General features: G+C 42.9%; 1 protein-coding gene across 4 annotated transcripts; it reads right to left on the bottom strand.

The window, feature by feature from the left end:
- Positions 1-201: 201 nt before the first annotated feature.
- klhl20 (kelch-like family member 20) lies at positions 202-20,484 on the bottom strand. Of its 4 annotated transcripts, XM_035634573.2 has the most exons (15): positions 20,351-20,444; positions 18,592-18,655; positions 17,736-17,841; positions 15,424-15,681; positions 15,201-15,309; positions 12,232-12,438; positions 9,967-10,125; positions 9,729-9,823; positions 8,674-8,789; positions 8,395-8,578; positions 8,102-8,245; positions 7,732-7,865; positions 6,204-6,412; positions 5,807-5,913; positions 202-4,106 (listed from the first exon to the last, which is right to left on the bottom strand). In XM_035634573.2, exons 4-15 carry the CDS (start codon positions 15,648-15,650, stop codon positions 4,022-4,024), a joined length of 1,776 nt encoding a protein of 591 aa, XP_035490466.1. In that variant the 5' UTR covers positions 15,651-15,681; positions 17,736-17,841; positions 18,592-18,655; positions 20,351-20,444; the 3' UTR covers positions 202-4,021. The 4 variants fall into 4 exon arrangements, with proteins under 4 accessions (XP_035490466.1, XP_035490463.1, XP_035490464.1 ...); XM_035634570.2 differs by lacking the exon at positions 17,736-17,841 and having other exon boundaries at positions 20,351-20,484; XM_035634571.2 differs by lacking the exon at positions 17,736-17,841 and having other exon boundaries at positions 15,424-15,672; positions 20,351-20,484.
- Between the last annotated feature and the right edge of the window lie 706 nt (positions 20,485-21,190).

Raw genomic sequence — 21,190 nt, 5'->3', positions numbered from 1 at the left:
GAAGAAAAACGAGGCAAATGTGTCCCTATTAATTCTCTGGAATAATTTAAGAAAATATAATTTTTGCTGTCATTTCTACACTGGAACTTCTCATTTATAAAGACCACAGGCTTTCCTTCCTCTTCGATTTCTCTTATACTCTTGGCAACATCAGTCACCGTTCTATCGTTAATCTCATAAAGAAAGAGACACACACTGTTCTCCAGGGGGGAACGTTTAATTCTTCTTATGTTGAACGTGGTCCAGGTCACAGCTGCTTGATTCATGAGAACTACCATCAGAGATCACCACATGTTGGACACACTGCACAGAGGCTACCCCACACAAGAGATTTAAATATTATAGGCTACGGAGCGCAGGCTGGTGGATTTCTGTTCATCGTAGACACGGTGCAGCGTGAGTAGCTCGCGTGATTAGAGGGAAGTCCCCTCAGTTTTGTACGCCTTTGGTCTACAGCAGCCAAATCAATTTGTGAACTTAAAAAACAAAAGCATTAACAGAGCTGTTGGGAGAAAATTTGGACAAGGGTTTAAGAAGAAAAATAATCTGTACAGGTAAAATGAGAGTAGTCTGGCATTTTCTGGAAATGAGACAAATTGTTTTTTTTTTTGAATAATGCAGTCACAACATTGAAAGCAAGGTTTTGTTCTTCAGGCCAAATTGACAGGAGTGTTATTTCCTGGTTAGTCTGTGGCAGTGAAGAAGAGCAACATTGGGAGGTTCTTTTATGGACAGTCGGCCAGACTGACTCTCGCTCAACAAAGGGTGATTAGGCTTCTTCTAACTGATGGTTGCCGCGCATTCATCGCATGAACCTGTGAAAACGTCAACATGTGCTACTGCAAAACATCCCATAGCGTTAATAATTTCAAAGGGTAGGTTTGCATACCCAAAAAAATACATTAGCAGCCTAACAGCGACAAAATCTAGATTTGCCACGCTACTGAACATTAACACCAGTATTCAGGTCAGGACCTGCTTGCTCATTAAAATGTGGCTGACTTGATGCATAACAAGCTTTGTGGTCGACATGTGCTGCATCTATGAAATAAATTCACTTCACGTCAGCGCGATGCCTGAAACGTCTAATCCTCCAGTTGAATGATGATCATTTCAAACTGTTTTCCCACCCCATATCTGGAAAGTTGAACACCCTTTAAAAAAAAAAAGAAAAGAAGAAAAAAAAAGAGGATAGTCTAAAAAACATTTCCAATCACAGTGCAATAAATTATGAGCAGATTAATGAAAACTAATCCATCATCTGCTCAAACTGTGTCCGTTTTGCAATTGATCTGGCCTCAGTTGCATAACCAGGGATCACTTAAGAAAACTGCAGGGGATCTCATCATCATCATCATCGTCCATCATCAGTGCTGCACTTTTACTGTCCTCCAGCAGGTGGCATCGATGCATTGTGCTGCATATGAGGATATTACAAAAGTAAAAATATGGGAAACAGTGAAAAACAGACAAAAAAGGACCTGTCTCAAAAACCCCATGGTTGTGTGAACTAGAACAAAGAATATCACGTCTAACTCCCACAGAAGTAGCCGTTGTTGTATTGCTGCATATACAGTTAAGATGTATATTAATGTGGTTTACTTACAAACTGGGATGCGTGTGCTTTGCTACATTGGTCTTGACCACAGTTATTTTTCTCGGGAGGCTTATTATGATGTTTGACGTGTGTAAACAATTAATTCCATCGCATGAACTGGTAGAATTAAACTCCGTTTGATTCTAACAGCTTCCGGATGTTTGTTACCAAGGCCACTACGGAACTTAATAAGAAAACTTAAATCCTCACATTTCATATAGTCCAAGCTACTGAATTACGTAGCATTGACTATCCTATCAAATATATCATCAATCGACTGAGCCTAACAGTTTCTTTGCAAATTTCTGAGCTGACTTTGGAAGCATTGCTGTCGTCCACGCTGCGGCGATCGTCAACTCCTTCAATGGATGCCAGAAAAATCTGCTTTACTCGTGACATAAAATATTAACAAGTTCATAAAAAATGTATGTGACGCTGAGAGTATTTCTTGCAGCCTTTTGTTCTTTTTTTTTTACACCACCTCCTCTGTGTCCACAGTAGCTTACTGGCTCCGGTATTTCATGCAAACACACCGACAACTGCAAGTGATTTTATGACCTAGTCTGTAAAGAACCACCTGTGAAATCTGTCACTTTTGTATGGGAGGGAATCTAGTTTTTTTTAAAGCAGTGCTTTTGTGTTAATGTTCAATTTTCCAATTTCCAGATGTGATCACTGGCAGCATCAGGGATTCATTCCAAATTAAAAGGATATACCTGGTTATGAATTGTATTTTTTTGATGTCAACAATTCCATGGAAAGTGCAAAACCAACAATGTCGGTATCCTACTAACTAGTAGCATGTGTTTGTAATTTACATATTCCCCCATTACCATGAACACTCCATCCCATACACTCACGTCGTCCCCACTAATGCATCATTTCCTCCTTTTCGAGTAACGTTAGTTAAATTCTACACTTTCCAGCCGTGTAAGGATACTGCTGAGTCTTTTCTTTTTTAATTGAAGGATTAAGAACAACAGATAACCTGCAGAATGGAGAGTACTAAAAGAAGGGTAAATCAGCTGATTGTTTAGGTCTTCTCATGGGATTTGTCAATATGAAAAAAAATAACCAGCAATATCCTTTTGAGCTCATAAAAGTTTCCATTTTTGAGGTATGTAACATTGTTAAAACCTCAGAATGCATCAAACCAAGTGTTTCCTCCAACCACTTGCCCCCTCTGGCAAAATCCAGGGGACACTTTTTGTAACAGACAATCCCGACGAGCCAATTTACTCAGTGACTGGCCCAAGAGTGTCGATTTGTGAAAGAAGGCATGGAACGGAGTGCAAACCATCAAGTTGTCTTTGGGGAGAAATGTACATCGTTATACCTATCCACAATTTTAGTTTCAGCACATCAAGACGGCGAGGCACCACGCGATGCTGCCAGGTGGAGGACATGACGACTGAACAGGTACGAACACTTCTGCGCCAGACACCGTGAGACGACGTGATTCGTTTATAGCACACTGAGGCCAGAGACGTGACTGGACGATTCTTTCCACTGAAGGGGTAGTGTTGGCCACATGGTTAAATTCCTTTCACTACACTCAGACCTTCTGAACGGAAATATTCAAATATCAAAAAGGTCACAAACAGCTGCAGTAGCCTTCTGTAAAGTGAAGCAGTCCCAAATCGGTGACAGTGAGATGTTGAGTAGCAGTGACTTGCCCAATCCTTTTTCTTCTCCTGCCAATTATCTCCCCTGGTGCTAAATAGAGATGAAACCTTTTGTTGACAGCTTCAATGCAGAGAGGAACTACCCGACTGGTTTTCTACCGTTTAATGCTACACATGACGCCCAGAGATGTTAACAGCCACAGTTGAGATGTTCGCTTCACAGCCAAGTAGGAGACATGAATGAGAGAGCAGTCAGTCTGCAATGTTGTGTCTCCGGGAAATCATCCACCTCACACAATAACGTTGTCGCTAGCCAGAATTTGGGGGGGGGGGGGGGGGCATGTTGAGACAAGGGAAGGAGATGGAGGCTCTCGCATCTGGCTCCTTGCCAGGGACCAGAAGCTTTAGACAGTTTTGTTTTGTTCCATCCAGATTGTCCCAGACCGAGGTGGCCTGGAGGAAGAACACCTGGGGAGGTCACAGGTGGAGCCCAGTCCTCTCCTAACTGGAAGCTTAATGGTACTCTGCAGACGTCTGCTCCCAGTGCACTTCATGGTGACTGTAGTCAGACGAAGATAACCAGAGTTTGGGGAGGGGTTTGGGGGGGCGACTGAACTAGAGTTCAAAAGTTTGTCCCTCTTCCGTCCCGCCCACCTTTTTTTCTCTCATCCTCGCGCAACTTAAAAAGCGTCCCTTCTGGAGGCACGAGAGTTGGTGAAAAAGAGGCATCCATTGCAGCGTGATGAGTAGTGAGCGTGTGAGTGTTGGGGGGGGGGGGTGGGGGCTGGAGGGGGTGGCGTTACCATATGTGGGATTCACAATGAGTCATTTTGATGACACCCACCCCTCCACCTAGCCGGCGGTAGTTCATCCCTCCGTACAACCTGGATGGAGAGAGAGAGAGAGAGAGAGAGAAACAGAGACAGAGAGAGAGAATGAATAGAAAACACTATGACGACAGCTATTTACAGCCCTGCAGATAAAGGAACCGTACTGGCTCTAATGAAACTTTAAAGTTGAGGTATTATGCAAAAATCAAGGCCACAAACTGTGAAAAAAGACCACCCTGTCGTTTTTTTGTGAGCTGGCTAAACCCTACAGCCTGTCTCTGAACAACTGGTTCAGATTTCTCTCCCACTCTGATGTCACAGTTGGATTCTTTTTGGGGTAACCCCGCCTGCCATCTGAGATTCTCCACTTCTCTGGTGAAGGGGTGTGACATTTCCTAACAGTGATGCATTATGGGTTGTTAGTGGGTGTTTTCACTCCGTTTATAGTGAGTCTTTCAGAGCTAATCAACCATAAAAAGGTTTGTCCAATTTAACCTGAACACAGCCAACACGTTTTGCTGCCACAGAGGAAATAAATTCACGATGACTGAAAACACATTTTTCGTATCTTGCACAGACAAAGGGCCAGCAAAAAATGGATTTTTATAACAGCGCACCAGCCCACCAATATGATGACCCACTAGGATTTGTCCCTTCAGTTCCGACTGCCAGAACAACTATGACCCAGGGAGAAGATCAGCAGTCACAGACGATGAGCTCAAAAATGACTGAACAGTGAATCAGGAATGAGAGTGAGAGAGGGACGAACTCGCTACTGTGACTCAGTCAGCGGATTAGAGGCCAGTGGGACGGAGAGCTGTCGACAGTCGTACTATAGAAACTTTGGTAAGCAGCCAAACACGGTTACATTGTCAGATGGTTATGGGAGGATGAGAAAAATGCAGTTCAAATCCTCTCACAATGAGTCTTGTTTTACCAGTGCTACTTTGTATCACGCACAGCGAGATCACTCATGTAAATGTGGAGGGTTATATCAGGACATAGAGCTCATACAAAGGATATTAATTTGAGCTTGTTCACACAAAAAAAACTGCATGCACATGTTTGCTGTGTTGCTGTAAATTGACCTGCTGCAACGGATTCTGTTGCTGATTTGTCATAATCATCTATCTATCATAACCTATTTCTAACTGTTTCTGGAAATATTCCTGCGAAACCCTGGTCTGGGAACCACGTTTCTAAGACACATGTTGCCCCAGGTCGAGGGCAAGTATCACTGTTGCCCACACTTCTAACTACATTTAATCTTGTTTGCTTGTTTGTTATTTACGTACAGAGTAATTGATGTCTACATTCTACTGATGCAATAACCGCCCCCAAAGAGGTTATGTTTTCACCCCTGTCTTTTTGTTTTTATGTCAGCAGGATTAGGCAATAACTACTGACTGGTTTTCCATGAATCTGGGACATGAGCCATGAAAGGAACCCATTCAATTTTGGTGTGGATCCAGGAATCTTTTACCACGTTTTTAAACATTGTGAGATAAGACATATTTTGACATTTTCACCAATTTCCTGGGTAATTATTCATGGATCTTGATGAAAAAAATACATGTCATATTTAGGGGACTGATATCTATGTTCGGCCTTGGCAGAGGTATCCACTACTGTAGTGTCATTTATATATTATGACTACAATAAAGTTTACATCTACATTTTCTGGCTAAGGGCTATGATAACAGTATCGTTACGTTTTATTGTTTGTAGTATGGGAAGTATTTTGTGCCACATACCTCCATGTGTTGGCATCTGGGTCGTAGACTTCTATCGTTTTGAGATACGTCGTCCCATCAAAGCCTCCTACTGCCATCAGCTGACCGTTGACCACAGCCAAACCCACCTGCAGGTACAATAAACACTTCAGCCTCAAACATATTAAAGCATATCAGAGAATCAATTCAGTAACTTTAATACCCACAATGACAGAACTGACACCTTGTTATTAAACCACCCCAGAAATTAAATGCAATCTAAGATATACAGCAGTTAGTCACACACACACACACACACACACACACACACACACACACACACACACACACACACACACACACACACACACACACACACACACACACACACACACACACACACACACACACACACACACACACACACACACACACACACCCCGCTCCGCCTGGAGGTCATGGCCACTACGGCAGACCACTGGTTGGTCCTGGGGTTGTATCGCTCTGCACTGCTCAGCTCCGTGGTGTCGTCCCTCCCTCCAACAGAGTAAATCATGTCCTGGTAGACCGCACAGCCGAGGTGCTTCCTCCTGGTCCCCATTGGGGACACGGTGTGCCAGCGGTTCTCTTGGGGGTTGTAGCGCTCCACTGAGGAAAAGTGAAACACCGCAAGACGAGAATCAACACAAGAGATAATTTGACTGGGAGGTGGCTACACGGCAGACAGAAGAAGAGTCCGAACTAGTTAGTTCAGGGCTTTTTTTTTTTTAACATGGGTGGGCCCGTTTTATTAACTTTTTTTCATGCTCATGAGCAAGCTTGTGCACGCCTATGCGCACGTGAGCAGTCCAACCAATGATGTTCCACTATTCCACTGATCAACAGGTGGTGGGAATAGACTAAAGCTGCTTTCAGACATGCACTGAAGTCCGGACATTTTCCTGAAACGTTCCTGCCAGCCCCCTAGTAAGATTCCTGGAAAATGTCTGGGTAGGCCTGTCAAGATAATTACATTATCGACTTACTGTACAATACAGGAATATGAAATCAAATATTGTTGTTGAGCTCAATAATAGTCATTCTGTCTACATGCGTGTTTGTAACATAAGAATGAATGTCAACAACAGTCCAGCAAGTCTTGCTGCTTCTGTCCTCTCATCTGTTCTTGTCGTATGCTTAATCAATCACTGGTTTGGGTCTATGAAAATGTCAGAAAAAAGGGATTGGTTAATATTTTTCTGAAGGCACCATGTCAACCTTCAAATTGCTTGTTTTGTCTTGGCCTAAACGCAAGTCTAAACTTTGGATAACATTTCTCTCAGCAGCAACACAAATCGTGTAGGACGCAACGACCAAGCTCACATGAGTCAGTATAAAAAAAATGGTCTTAAAATGACAATAATATTATTTATCACAATGAATTCTAGGACAATTATCGCACAACAAAAAGACTTTATCGTGACAGGCCTATGTCTGAGTGAGCCCATATGAGAATCCAGCAGGAAAATGTTTGGAGGATTCATGGCAATTGAGTGGGCGCTCTATCTAGGCGCCACCCCTCGCCTGAAAGTTTCGGCCTTGGGGAACACGGCTGACTTGGACAACCTCCTGCTGCCTTCTTCATATGTAAACGGCAAACTCCTGAAAATGTTGCACATTTTCCGAGGTTCATGTCTGTAAACTGGATATAATGGAATAATGCCGGACAGCAAACACTGATGTAAACAATGCAGGATTTATGATTTAAAGAAAAACAGCATCCAAAACATTTAATGAGGAAGTAAATGAACTGGACAGGTTTGCTGGACCTTAAGGAAAACTGGAGAACATGAAGCTGGGAAACCAAAAAGCAGAGGGTCACCTAGTTCTGTGTGACGTCACATTTCACCTTGTCTGATAACTTTTGACTTTTCTTTGAAATTCTTCGCTGTCATTACTGTTGCAGTTCAGTGTTTGTGATATCATACCTGTATTTAATGGTGACGTCCCATCAGACCCTCCCACAGCATAAAGAAATCCCCCCAGCACAGCCACTGCTACACCCAGTCGCCTGGTGCTCATGGAGGCCACACGCGTCCATTTGTTCTCCTTAGGATCATATCTGGAGGACAGGAGTTTTTTGTTTCTTTTACATTTTTAAGTGATAAATAATGAAGTTACTCCATAGTGACTAGATCTATATGTATGTGACGTGGAAGCATGTCAAGACTGGAAAGTTGCAGCGGTAACAAATAACAGAACAGTGAAGTGAACGTGCAGAGCAGAACCGAGAAGCACCATGTTTCAACACTGGAACTGATGAAAGAATCAAATCCAAGCAAGACTTTTGGTCGATACCTTTCCACAATGTTGAGACAGGAAACCCCGTCCTGTCCACCTACAGCATACAGATAACCGCCGAGGACAGCCACGCCCACACTGGTGCGACAAGTGCTCGTAGGAGCCACGTCACTGCTCCACTGGTTGGTCTTGGGATCATATCTGGACAACAGAAATAAAGGAGAGAATAATACGTTTATTTTCATTAATGTGAGAAATAAAGAACATTGAGCCACGGAGAGAATGAAGACAGAACGGTAGAGATCTAAAATCAAATATCTGCAGTGATAGCTTGAACGATTGTGCCACACCTCTCCACAGAGTTGAGATATGACGAGCCGTCGTGACCTCCCACCGCGTACAACAAGTCATCCAGAACGCTGACCCCGACTCCGCATCGCCGCTTACTCATCGATGCTACCATCCGCCACTCGTTGGTCTGAGGATCGTAGCGCTCCACGCTGGAAATGGCGTCTCCGCTGCACCAGCCACCAACTACCGAACAAGGACACAATATATACGTTTAGTCAGGTCTTGAATGACAAACTCAAATATTTCCAGTTTGAATTTTAGTGCCTGAAAGAACTGACCTGCAAAAAGTACCTCCCCACAGCGGATGGGTTTCCTCGGCCGTGTTCTGGGGCCCTGCATCAGGGGCCTCTCCTGTGGCAGCAGCAGGTAATTCTTCGCCTCATCAACCAGGTCTCTGAAACAACAGAACGACAAGTATGTGACGCATGTGATGTCGGTCATAAATCCCAGTTGTCACTGTATTTTATTCCTGGATCCAAATGTTTGACCAGCCCTGGCGTAGGCAGACTAAGACTAAATACGTATTAGTCTGGGACCTCTCAGTTCATTTTCAATTTCCACGAGGGGTTGCCAACAGACGCACACCAAAATGCCTTCGGATGCAATTGGATAGACTTACAACCAGTGAGAGCAACGAATGATGGGATGTCTGTTGAGCGACGCGAACAGACTAGAGCAGATAGGAAATGCCTGTGATGATGATTCCACAATGTCTGTGAACGAGTGTTGCCGTTTTTGCGGGAGAAAATATCAGGTACTGGTTGTTTACAAAAGTCACTTCTCTCTAACAGCTGGCAGATCATTTCCATATATTTTGGAGCTGCCCAGCCATTCGACCATACTGGCAGGATGTAAGACAAGTAATACAAAATGTCTTAGGAGATGGATTTGACTGCTGTTTCTCTGCTCATTTATTGGTGCGAAAAAAATATCTGTTAAAGATATTATTAGCATCCAGCAAGAAAGCTGTAACACGAAAATGGTTACAGACCGAACTTCCAACAAAGACTGACTAGATAGATATTGTAACTGATGTTCAAAATATGGAGAGAATTACTTTTTCCCTTAATGTAAGGATTGTACTGGCAGAAATGGATCATGTTTGTGACCTTACAGGACCATCACTGATCTGTTACCATATGAACTGACATTTCCATTAGTATAACATAATTGTATAGGTGACCAACAGTTTGTTCCAACATGTTTCATTGTACCTTGGTTTCTTTTTGAAAAAAGTCACCTCTTGCTGCGGCAGAGCAAATTAAATGAGCTCCCAGAATTTGTCTGGGTCCCAGACTAATGTTTGACACCTGTTTACACAAACAGCACCAACCTGCACTCCTCGTCACTCTTGATGAGTGGATCTGAACCCACGGTGCCCACCAGAAACTTGGGACTGAGCAGCGGCAGACGGACATGCTGCAGGACCTGTAGGACACACAAAGTCCATCTTATTCCCCCGAGTGACCGACAGCTATGGCACATTATTTTGAAAGCAATTTTCAGATGTACACCGATGACCTGCAGTAGATGTAATGCTTGGGTTAGCATTTGTTTTCCCTGAGACAAACCTGGGGCAGCTGCGGCCTGCGTTCCTGGATGCTGTATTTCACCCAGGCCATCACGGCGTTGAACACTTGCTCCTCGCTCCGCACGTTGAGCTCATCGCTGGAAATGATGTCAATCAACTGGTTTGCTGGCAGCAGCATGAACTCTTCACTCTCCATGACCTGCCACAGAGCAGAGCAGAACAGTCAGACAGCAGCTCTGCCACGAGGAGAGAACAGCGAATTCACATTCTCCACAGGATAAATTAGTAAATCTAATTGAAATCTAAAATCCACCATCACACTCACATATAATTCATAATGTAAGGGATATACTGCACACAACTTACAATAGACTTCCTGGATGAGTCAAAGCAGGAAAACACAGTTGCAATTAATAACATTAACAATTGTGGTATACAGCCTTGCCAGTGTGCAGAATTTTGGGTGACAGACTCACTGGAACAGTATTTGTGAATGTCATTAGTTCTGCGAGTGCTAAATAATATATTCATAATGACTATAATGAAATAAATAAAACCAAAATTCACAGTGTTCCACTGGTTTGGAGAATATTCAGTGATTTTAAGTGTCAACCAGATGAGGCTGTTTAACCTGGTGAGATTAGCTGTGAGATGGTGCCACAGAACAGAGAGTAGGCATGTTCCAGCCATACTGAAGGATGCACAACTTTGAATTTTCTTTCAGGGGTGAAGTTCACAAAGACAGGTATAGACTATGGTTTAGATTTAACGGACTACAGACAGAAGTAAGGATTAATCCACTGCATGAAGCTACAGTCCTTGACTATCGAAAGTAGGATTCATTTGCAATGGATTCTGGGTAAATAATGAAACTAAAAACATCGGCCGACTGCTGACTGTGACCACCAGGATTCAGCTGTTACAGAATATTTTACAGAGAAATGCAGTCGTGTTTGAGACAAAATCAATAGTTTGATTACTATAAAGCAGTGTAGGCCTGTTGTCAAGATTTTCTCACTCTGACTGTCTTTATGATAGGCATTAATATATTTATGTCTGATTTTTATGGCTGTGTTGAGCAAAAAATAAATGTTTAACATCCTTAAAAAACACCCTGTAAAGCCCACACTGTCTTTTCTCCTATGCTGATAGATCACAGCAGGAAAATCAGAAAAATCACAGGTGTGAAAATATTAATGGAAAGATTTTGTTTCAGGGATCACACTGTGTAGCTTGTCTAGTACTCAAACTAAACCCAGGAAAGGAACAGTGTTTTAGAGAACAGATGAGTGAATCCACAGGGAGCTGCAGTGATGCAAAATTAGCAACTAGGTTAGCAGGGACAGCTGTCCGAGGCTAGATTAGATTAGAGGTCGGTTCTGGAAATGCTAACTGGATTTACTGAGTTGAGTCAGTCTTTACCACTGCAGAGCACAGTGACATGGACACCTTGCCAGAGACACCTGTAACCATTGTTACTGTACACAATGATGGCAACAGCTGTAGGACTCAAAATGCATTAAAGACTAAACATTTTTTTTAAGGAAGGCGGAAATGAGAGGAACATTCATCGACGAAAACTAGACTGAATGTTCTCAGTCATAAACCTGACAATTGATAAATGTCTCAGATTTGAGTTAAAGTAAAACGCATCACAAGACTAAAACTAAATCAAAACCAGCTCCCAAAACTAACACTATCCTCTTTCATATTTCTTGTTGTAGTTTGTCTTTAAAATTGAAGATTCTGGATGACTATACATGACTCCATGATTTTAAGAAATTTAATGAGATGCATGTGACAAAAGGTTTGTTTACATTTATTTGAAACCACAAAGTGGTGCTGAAACAGAAGAGTGTCAATTCATTAGAATTGACGGTGCATAACAACTGATGTTAATAATCCTGAGTCAACAGACTGGATGTCTTCCATGTTTACATCCCCATGGTAATGTCACATACAGAATCAAATACTGTTACTGTGGACACATTCCGAGGCTTGTAAAACTGTGAACACATGACCAAACATAGGATGTACACATACACATGTTCGATTCCACATGCCTTCCATTACGACTTGCCGTTCACTTGCACAGGATCCATGCTATTGCTGATTTTCCCGCAGTAACCAGATTCTTTGAGTATCTTAAAATATTCACCTGTGTGCACAACGAGCTCTGACTCATTGTTCTAATCACAGAGTGTTACCCTTTTCTGCACAGTCTGAATTTACCTGCATCTTCTTTGCAGCACTGTGCTATGTGTGACATTTTTGGACAGATGTTCTCATATATCTACGTTCTTACCTCTTGAAAATTGTGCTGGGTGAACTTGTCTGCAATGCGGAGCAGCTCGCGGCAGGAGTGTGTGTCGGCGAAGGCCCTGATGCCCAGACAATTGGAAGGATCCAGCTGCCTCTTGAGGAACTCGCAGCAGGCCTCCTGGATCTCAGCCAGCTGGAGGAGGCAGGCGGCAGGGAGCAGCGTCTGCACATTTCCCTCCTCTACAGTCACCTAGGAGCAGGGAGGACATGACAACACAGACGCTTTATATAGTTTAGCATAAAGCTACAAGTACCAGGGCGACAGCCGACATGCACATATTCACCCATCTCAGTCACGGAAACCCTGCAACATCCTCCCAATGTCCCCACTGGCCTCGTCACACTGACCAACAACACCAGCCTGTTGTTGCATCCTTCTCCTGATTGGAACTTTTCAAGGGATTAAAGGGGCAGTAAGCCAATCTGGAGAGAGCTTGTTTCTCTCTTTGTTGTTGTTGTGATTTTACTGCTCTGTCTGGGGAGCAAACCTGGGGCCTATTCCAGGAAGCAGGTTTAAAAAACTTTGAACTTCAACCTGAACTCTGACTTGATCTACTCTCAGATGAGAAACTCAGAGTTTTTGGTTGCAGAAAAGCAGTTCTGAGTTAGTTAGATCAACTCTGATTATTTTCACACGGAGTTACGCATGTACCCGCCGAATAGAACAAGCCAACATCAACGGAGCTTCCGATACTATGAGTCACCATGGCAACCAAGGCGAAAACAAGGTCCTCTTACGTCACGCAGTTAGAGTTTGTGCTTATGGAGAAAAATTAGATCATTGTGAGAAAGAAGAGCATCAAAGCTGCAGGTGATGAGGAGAGACAGTTGGTGTGGTAGACAGTTACTCCCCGAGTCGACATGTAAGACTGAATAATAATAAATAAATAATCAATTGATTTAAAACGATCTGATATTCCTCTACAAATGTCCAAGATGCTGGTATAATGGTTAGTGACACTGTCCGCTGTGCAGGAAGCCGTGGTTCGATTCTTGTTGCTCACGTCTGAAAAACGTGTAATGTTATTTAATTAATTTTGTTTCAATCCCACTGGCACAAAAATAACGTGGCTGCAGCTGAAAATGAATGTAAAGAACATAGTGCAGATAGGTAAAGCATCAGATTCCACATGTTAAACAAAGAAAACATCAGTGGCTATTTTATCTTGTTGTACAGGGGCCTGTTCCAGAAAGCAGCGTTTCTGTGTTTTTTTAAAGAAAACCTGCCAGCATGCAGGTTAGGTTCACAGCATCAGTTACCATGGTAAATGGTATGTCGGCGCACACACTGAACCGACATCCAACGGACGGTGAGGAAATATTCGCAGATTTTTACAAAAAGTGTATTGCTTTAGAATCACTTACTGCCCCTTTAACCTTTTCAAGATAGATTTTCTGGCAGGAAACCAACTCCTCGGCCGTTACCACTTAGTTATGATCCTACTGACTGAAATTTTTTGTCAAATCTACCTTGATTACAGGCAGATAATCTCAGTTCAACCAAAACAACTGGCTGTATCAGTGATGATTTAGGTCAGTCATACTCAAACATGTGAAGACTTATGCGGGGGGGGGGGGGTTTAAATTCACATCCACACCTATGGTCAATTAAGGCCCCGTCCACACCACAAGATATTACGAAAACGATCCCCCCCCCCCCATTTTTCTCAGCAGGGGGGCCTGAAACTTTTCCGCAATGATGGATTCATTGGAAAGACGCATCTAGCTGTAGAAACACTGTAGTACCTATTCCCGGCCTATATGCGGCACTGTTTTCTGCTACAGAACTCCACCAAAAAAGAAGAAGAAGAGGCGGAGCATACAAATACTCGTAGAAGAAGAAGCCGAACAACAACAACAACAACAGTATGAAGATGGTGAGTGAGAAGGGAAAAGTAGACTCCTTTGTTTGGTCCGATTGCGAACTGCTGTTGCGACTTGCAATGGACTACAAGGCTACAAGCCTGTAGTCTGCCATTGTTGTTGTTGGAGATGCTGCGGGCGAGGGTCGAGGGTCGAGGGGTGGGGTGGGGCGATGACATCATCGCATGCGTATCTGGCGTTCACACAAACTCAAATACACAAACGCAGTGGGGGAGATTTATCTTCTACCTGGATTCAAAAGAGTGCGTTTTCAGGCAGCGAAAACTCCGGGTGCGTCTGGACGGGAGGCCCATACGTGCAAGACTTCCGCGTATTTACAACAAATTCGCATTCGTGTAGACAGGGCCTTAGAGTCTCCAATTAACCCAACCCCAATCTGCATGTCTTTGGACTGTGGAAGGAGGCCAGAGAACACAGAGAAAAACCCACACATATACGGGGAGAACATGCAAACTTTGGTCGGCCGAAACAAGAGCCTTTTTGCTGTGGGGTGACAATACCAACCACTTTACCAACGTGCCGCCCTTTTTGTGTATTTTTTCTTCTTCTTTTAATTACACATTTTTCAGGGATAATGCACAACAACATGTATTATAACGGATTATATTTTGTTTAATCTGTAGCATCAGGGTGGAGGCCACCGGTGACCCATCTGTTGTAGAAATAAAAGAGCATTCAGCTGTGGTAAAATTAAAACCCTACACTTTGAAAAATAGGTATGATAAAATAGGAAATTTCTTTCACTGACTTGCAGATGTAAAACGTTCCCTCTGTAGTTAGTGTCTGTTTAAATGCAAAGGTGAAGTTTCATCGAAAAAAAGAGAGTTCAGCTCCAGAGATGAAATGACTATAGACGGATGCGCGGACGGACACACTGATCACCATTACATGCTGGGGGAATGAGTGGGTTATGCAAGAACACAGGTCACACCTGTGTTCTTGCATATGGTTATGCTTTCCATTCAATGGTGTCACGTGGCATTTTGTGGCCATTTCTATCACTGCAAACGACACCACAAATCTCTGAGGGCAGACATTAATAAAACATTTCTATGGTAGTGTTGTTACCTGTGAAGTGTATGCAAAGTCAATGAGCAGCTCCATGGCTCTCTCATCGATGTCACGGATAACCACCTCGGTCTGCCTGCTCTCTGCCAGCTCTCCAGTGAACATTGCCCTGTGAGCAACATGGAAATAAAATTACGAGATGTAAAGTACACCCCCCTGCACCGTGGTGTTAATTCACTGGCTGACGGATTCATTTCCAGACACAGTCTTTGTCTCTGGGTACCTGAAGTAGGGGCTGCAGGCGGACAGGATCACGCGGTGAGCGTAAATCTTCTTGGCCCCGACCACCAGCACCACATCGCACAGCTCACGGTGTTTCCTCAGCAGGTTGATCACCTCCAGGGTCTGCCGCGGGTGTTTGTCCGAGACGTAGGGCATGCGTGCAGGCTGGGGGACCCCCTCAGGGAGTTTGTTGGGGTCCCCCAGGGTACAGCGGCTGGTGATGTCCATTCCAGTGGCGTCTTGGCGTGCGCTGGTGGCCCTTGACAGTAACAAGAAGGGCGATTATTCAATGAGTGAATATATACTTTCAGTTCAGTTCAGGCACTACGCGTCTTGCAGTCAGGAGCACAGAATATATGACAACAACACAAGTAACAGGAAATTAAGAACAAGAGCATTTCCCGTACATACAACACAGAACACAACAAAGACTAAATAACATTTTCCGAAATACGAAGAGTTTTTACTCCTATTGCACTTGTACTCTGAATCACCGACCTGAAGGAAAAGTTTCAAACTCAAGGTGAGGAGGGTGATTTTCGCGGTCTAATATACAGTAGACCGGTCGAGATAGCCGACAGAGGTGTCTGTGGGACACCAATCACCTTGCCAGCCACCTTCAAAATATGGCTCAGATGATTTTTGTCCTTAAGGCACAAAGCACTCTCTCTTTCACGAAGGGCCTAAAAACCTTTCTTTTCAAACAAGCGTGTATTATTATTTTAAATGTACTGTTATGTTCAGGTTACCAAATCAAGTAATCATGGTGAATGTCAGGACAGATTCAATAAAAGACTTGTAAAACAAGAACATCATCACCCCATCAACATCAACCTAAGGAAGTACAAGTGTTGCTTTCTCTTCTTACAAACTGCATCAGAATTAACATCAAATTTCAGGTTCTTATCTACGACTTGAGTATTAGGGCCACATAGAGAGAGAAAAAAAGGCGACTTTGACAATAAAGTCGTAAATTTATGAGAATAAAGTCGTACTATTACAATAAAAAACGTCACAATATTGCAAGAAAAAGTCATAATATTATGAGAATGAAGTCGTAATTTTCCGAGAATCAAGTCAAAATGCTATGAGATTAAAGTCGTAAATCTCTGTTATATTAGTGGAGAAATGTCAAAAGAGCGGTCCTATGCGTTAAAATGAGGACCATGGAACACTTTGTGAAGCTGTACTTCAGTCTAAGTCAACGAGCAGAAGCATTTAATAAACATATAACATTGATAACATGACATTAACGTTCCTGTTGTCAGTGTGGCAAGACAGCAGAGAAAGCTGTTGCCAGGGCTCTGTTCCTGGGTTGCTGTTTATTTCCGTAATATAATATTAAATACAATTTAAATTTTTCTAGCAAAATCACGACTTTATTCTCATAAAATTCTGACATTATTCTCATAATATTACGACTTTATTCCTACCTCAATTTTACTTTATTTCCTTAATGTGGCCCTAAAACTCTTAATTGTCAATGACTGTTGCAAGATATTTGTAGTGTTCTACACGTTCAATGCAAATTCCTTTGATAACAGTCTGAGGTGGTGGACGGGATGATCTTCTAAAGTCAATGACCATGTCCTTGGTCTTTGATGCATTTGATTGGAGAAAGGCTTCGTCACACCAGCTCACAAACTCATCCACCACCGGCCCAAGCTCAGATTCATCTTTAAAAAGATGATAAAGTTTAATCTGAGCATGGGCTTTTCGCCTTTTCAACTGTCTTCACAACTCATCTAGTTGATCACAACCGTTTTTTGTAGCCAGGTGCTGATAACATAACGGTGCAGAGTTTTGATTTTGTTTTGATACATTTGTTTGAGTATGTGTAGATCATAAACTGCTCTGAACGCAGCAGGAAAGACAGGCGTGTGAGGAAAGACCCTTTATTAAGGATATTATGTATCTGAAGTCCAAAAGACATTATTTCCCCCTTTGTTGTTGCCTTTGAATTCAGCCAAACAAACAAAAAATAAACACTGGGTTCTACATCTAGAAAATAAAAAAAATGGTTTATCTGTAATAAAAAACTATTTGTTTGGATTTTCAGGTTCTTTTCAATACAGAACATGTTATACACACACACACACACATATATGTATATATATATATACACACATATATATAGAGTTTAGCAGTTAATTCAAAGCCATCTCATCACCTGACCTAAGATCTCAGTCTGTGGCTGACCTACATATAGCTGGGTCACTGGCCAATAGATGGACAAGTCTAATGAGCATTTAATGTAAGTTATTAAATACAGGTGTCAGAATTATCTTGCTACTTATATCAAGTCCGATTTACTTGTTTTTAGATCATCCAAAAATAGGTTGGTGTGTCCAATCACATGTTGTCCTCCTCTTTCACACACACCAACAGCTTGTGGGTCACTCTCACTGAATAGGGAGAACTAACAGAGGCGAGAGGTTAGAGTTGTTTAATGGGGAGCAGGGAGGAGTCCACTATATGGGCTACAGCCATCTCTTCTGGCAATAAAGTCAGAATTTTACATGTTAATCTCACAGTGGGGAGCCTGCCAGCCTCCTGCTGAAGGTGAACGACACACTGTTTAAAATATAAAAGCAAGAGGGACATAAACATTTCAGGGAGTGTGGAATTTTCCAACAAATCACAACGTCCATCTATTTTTCCCATTTGACTTGCCAATTCCCTGTAAAAGTACATGTGGTAATTCATTCAGTGGAGTTTTCATTTTTCAGCAGTGAACCTGGATGTGGAGGTCCCCCCCCTCAACGTGAGGGCATAGGTTTATGTTTTAACCGGCCAAGCGTTTCTCATTCTATAAAAAGCACAGTCTGGATTCCCTGCTCTACATCACCTCGCCTAACTCGTCATCAAGTCATTAACCTGTCAGACGACAGACACTGAACACAAGCTTTAATTAAAAGCCACAGCAGAGCAGTGGTCAGATCCACCCAGTCCTCTGGGGGTAGGGATGTGAGAGAGGATTCTTGGTAATAATAACTAGTCTTCAACGGAAAACTACGGTATAGAGCAGAGATTTGTCTGCCTTGTACTCAAGCTTATGTGGTCCCAGTTTTGATTTTAAAACATGTCTTGTTTAACAGTGGAGAAAGAGCGATAACCACTGATATTTTTCATACACACATTCCTCCACACACCTGAGCACCGCACCTACCTGCGCATTGGCTTCGCTTCCATGCACTGAAGAACAATGTTGGGTCCCACACCTTGAGGTTAACCTACAAAGCCAACATAACAAATCAGACTTTCTTTGTATGAGGTTTAGAAATTGCATATTAGTGCGGCAGTGTTTACCAGGAAGCCCATTCACAAAATGGATTCAGGTCCACTTAAGTTGGGTTTTTTTCATGTTTCCTTTATGAAATTGAGCTCGGCTGACTGACGACATACACAAAGATATCTAGTTTGCTTACACTGAGCCACAGGTTGTTGTATTTTTAGAAACAACCTGTACAATATATTGTGATCATATACGGTCACCATGCCTACGTAAAGTTTAAGATGCAAGGCTTTTATCGACACTGTGGAACAGATGTTTGATCACCTCTGTGGTTTCTTTTGGAGACTGTAGTTTGTTGTCAAAACATTTCTGCTTTTCTGGTTCCCATCTTGTTTGTGTAAAAAACCACAATGATTTGAGCTTGCAGTAGAGGCAGTAGATGCTGTAGTAGTGGCAGTAGAGGCCTATTGGTCAATATTAAGAAATCATCATCACTTTTGACATTTTATAGACCAAACCAGTAATTGATTAATCATACCACGAGAACAGATGAGAGAGGATAGAAGCAGCGAGACATGGACTGTGGTTGACATTCATTCTTATGTCACACGCAGACGCGCATGTTAGACACAATGGCTATTATTAAAGGTAAATAAAGATGATCAAGTTCATATTCATGTATCCTACGATAAGCGATCACATCTTGACAGGCCCATGCGTGTGCACTTCAGCTGGATTGTAGTTGTGTCAGTGGATGAGTTACTTTAAGGCTTCTTTTCCCCTCCCTATTTTACTGTGATACACACTGGAATCTTCCGGGGACCAGTAATTGTCCATTTGACAATGCAAGACAGTTTGTTGACGCACTGCTTCCAGATTTCAGACGGCATGACACCGGCCTTATTAACCATATGACAGATCGGGGTGCTTTTGGACGGCGGCTCGTGAGGTTCACTTAACAATCACAACACCAACGGTGCCCGCTGTCGGTCCCACCGCGCCGCCTGACGTCATCACACGCTGGCTCCCCGTGTTTTATTTGGTTGGTGTGTTATGTGTCGCCGGTCAGCTACATTGTCCACACGACTAACAAGTGGCCTCAGACGGGCTGCGTGGCTGTGGTTTACACGTTTTCCGCAACACAGACAGGTCCCGGATGTGCAGTCTGCTAACCAGTTAGCTAATCACAATGTCCACCAGTGGCGTGGTCAGAAGGAGCTTCCCCCCCCCCCGAGGTCTGTCGACACACCTGGCCCGAGAGAAGGGCCGAGAGCCAGATGCGCGTGCGCGCGGAGCCGCGGTGAAATCGGCGGGCTCGCGTGAGGAGCTCAACTTCCCGAGGATGTCGGGGACCGCGACGTCTCTGTCGCTAGCCCCGGGGGGGGCGCGCAGAGGATCCACAGGCGACTCCGACCACACGAGCGACTGCATAACGTCACGGTGAACGCAAACAGCCATGAACCAAAAAGCACGGAATAAAATCAGGCGTTCCTGGTTTTTGTTTTTTTCGCAGACGTGTCCGGCGGGTGTTCCGTGGCCGCGTGAGGATCTCAGCATCAGGTGAAGAATGTCATACACTGTGATGCTAGCGTGAACTAAGTTCACGTGAACGCCTCGCAGGCGGCGTGTGCCGCCGCCGTCTGCGCTGACGACTATCTGACAGGAGGTAGACACAGCGAAGACGAGGGTTTACCTTAGATTTCCATCCTGACGGACACGCTCAAGACGCCCAGCTCGCCAGTGTTTACAATGTTATGCCGTCGGTTAAACACGGGTGCTTTTCTTCCTCTGTAATATGCGCATGCCGAATGCCAAACGCCACTTCCGGACAGCTAGTTGTCAAAATAAAAGCACGCAATGACGTCATTGTGTAAATATACTCGCACACTGTGCCTGTGTGTACAACTTATATTGGGAACTTTGTACACATTGTATACAATGATGGATAGGGAGAAGAATAACATTAAGTTATAACTTCTTAAGTTATTTCAGTTATAAGGTCTTTTGGTTGTGGCCTTTTAATTATTTTTAATTAACTCAAGACCTACCTTTTTCATCTAGCTTTTTATTGAATCTTACTCCTTTTTTAACCTGTCATTGTATTCATATTTTAGCCTTTTTTACTATTTGATTCATAAAGGCTTAATTTAATTTAATTTTGTTACTTTCATTAGGGCCGGGGCCCTAATAAAAGTAGGAATAATTATTATTTTACAGCAAATAAATTGCTAATTTGAGGCATTTAACGTGCTCCGACCTGCCCGAAAAATTCCTAGTGTTTTATTGCATTTCATTTGTACAGTATGTGACGCACTTTGTGTTGCATTTTTATTTGTATGAAAAATGCTATATAAATAGTCTGATTTATTGATTGATTGATTGACAAGTCATTATTTTATGAGAACTGGTTCAACATTGGTGTTATACCACTGAGTCAACTGTTTACTGAATTAATCAGAATTTCTCACAAGGTACCAGTAACTCCAAAATAATTTCTGTAGTTTTTGATGCTAATCCTTCTGAATTTTACACA

Source organism: Scophthalmus maximus, chromosome 5 (assembly GCF_022379125.1).
Source record: "Scophthalmus maximus strain ysfricsl-2021 chromosome 5, ASM2237912v1, whole genome shotgun sequence".
In the NCBI taxonomy this organism is placed as follows: domain Eukaryota; kingdom Metazoa; phylum Chordata; class Actinopteri; order Pleuronectiformes; family Scophthalmidae; genus Scophthalmus; species Scophthalmus maximus.
This window is presented reverse-complemented; position numbering and strand designations above follow the sequence as displayed.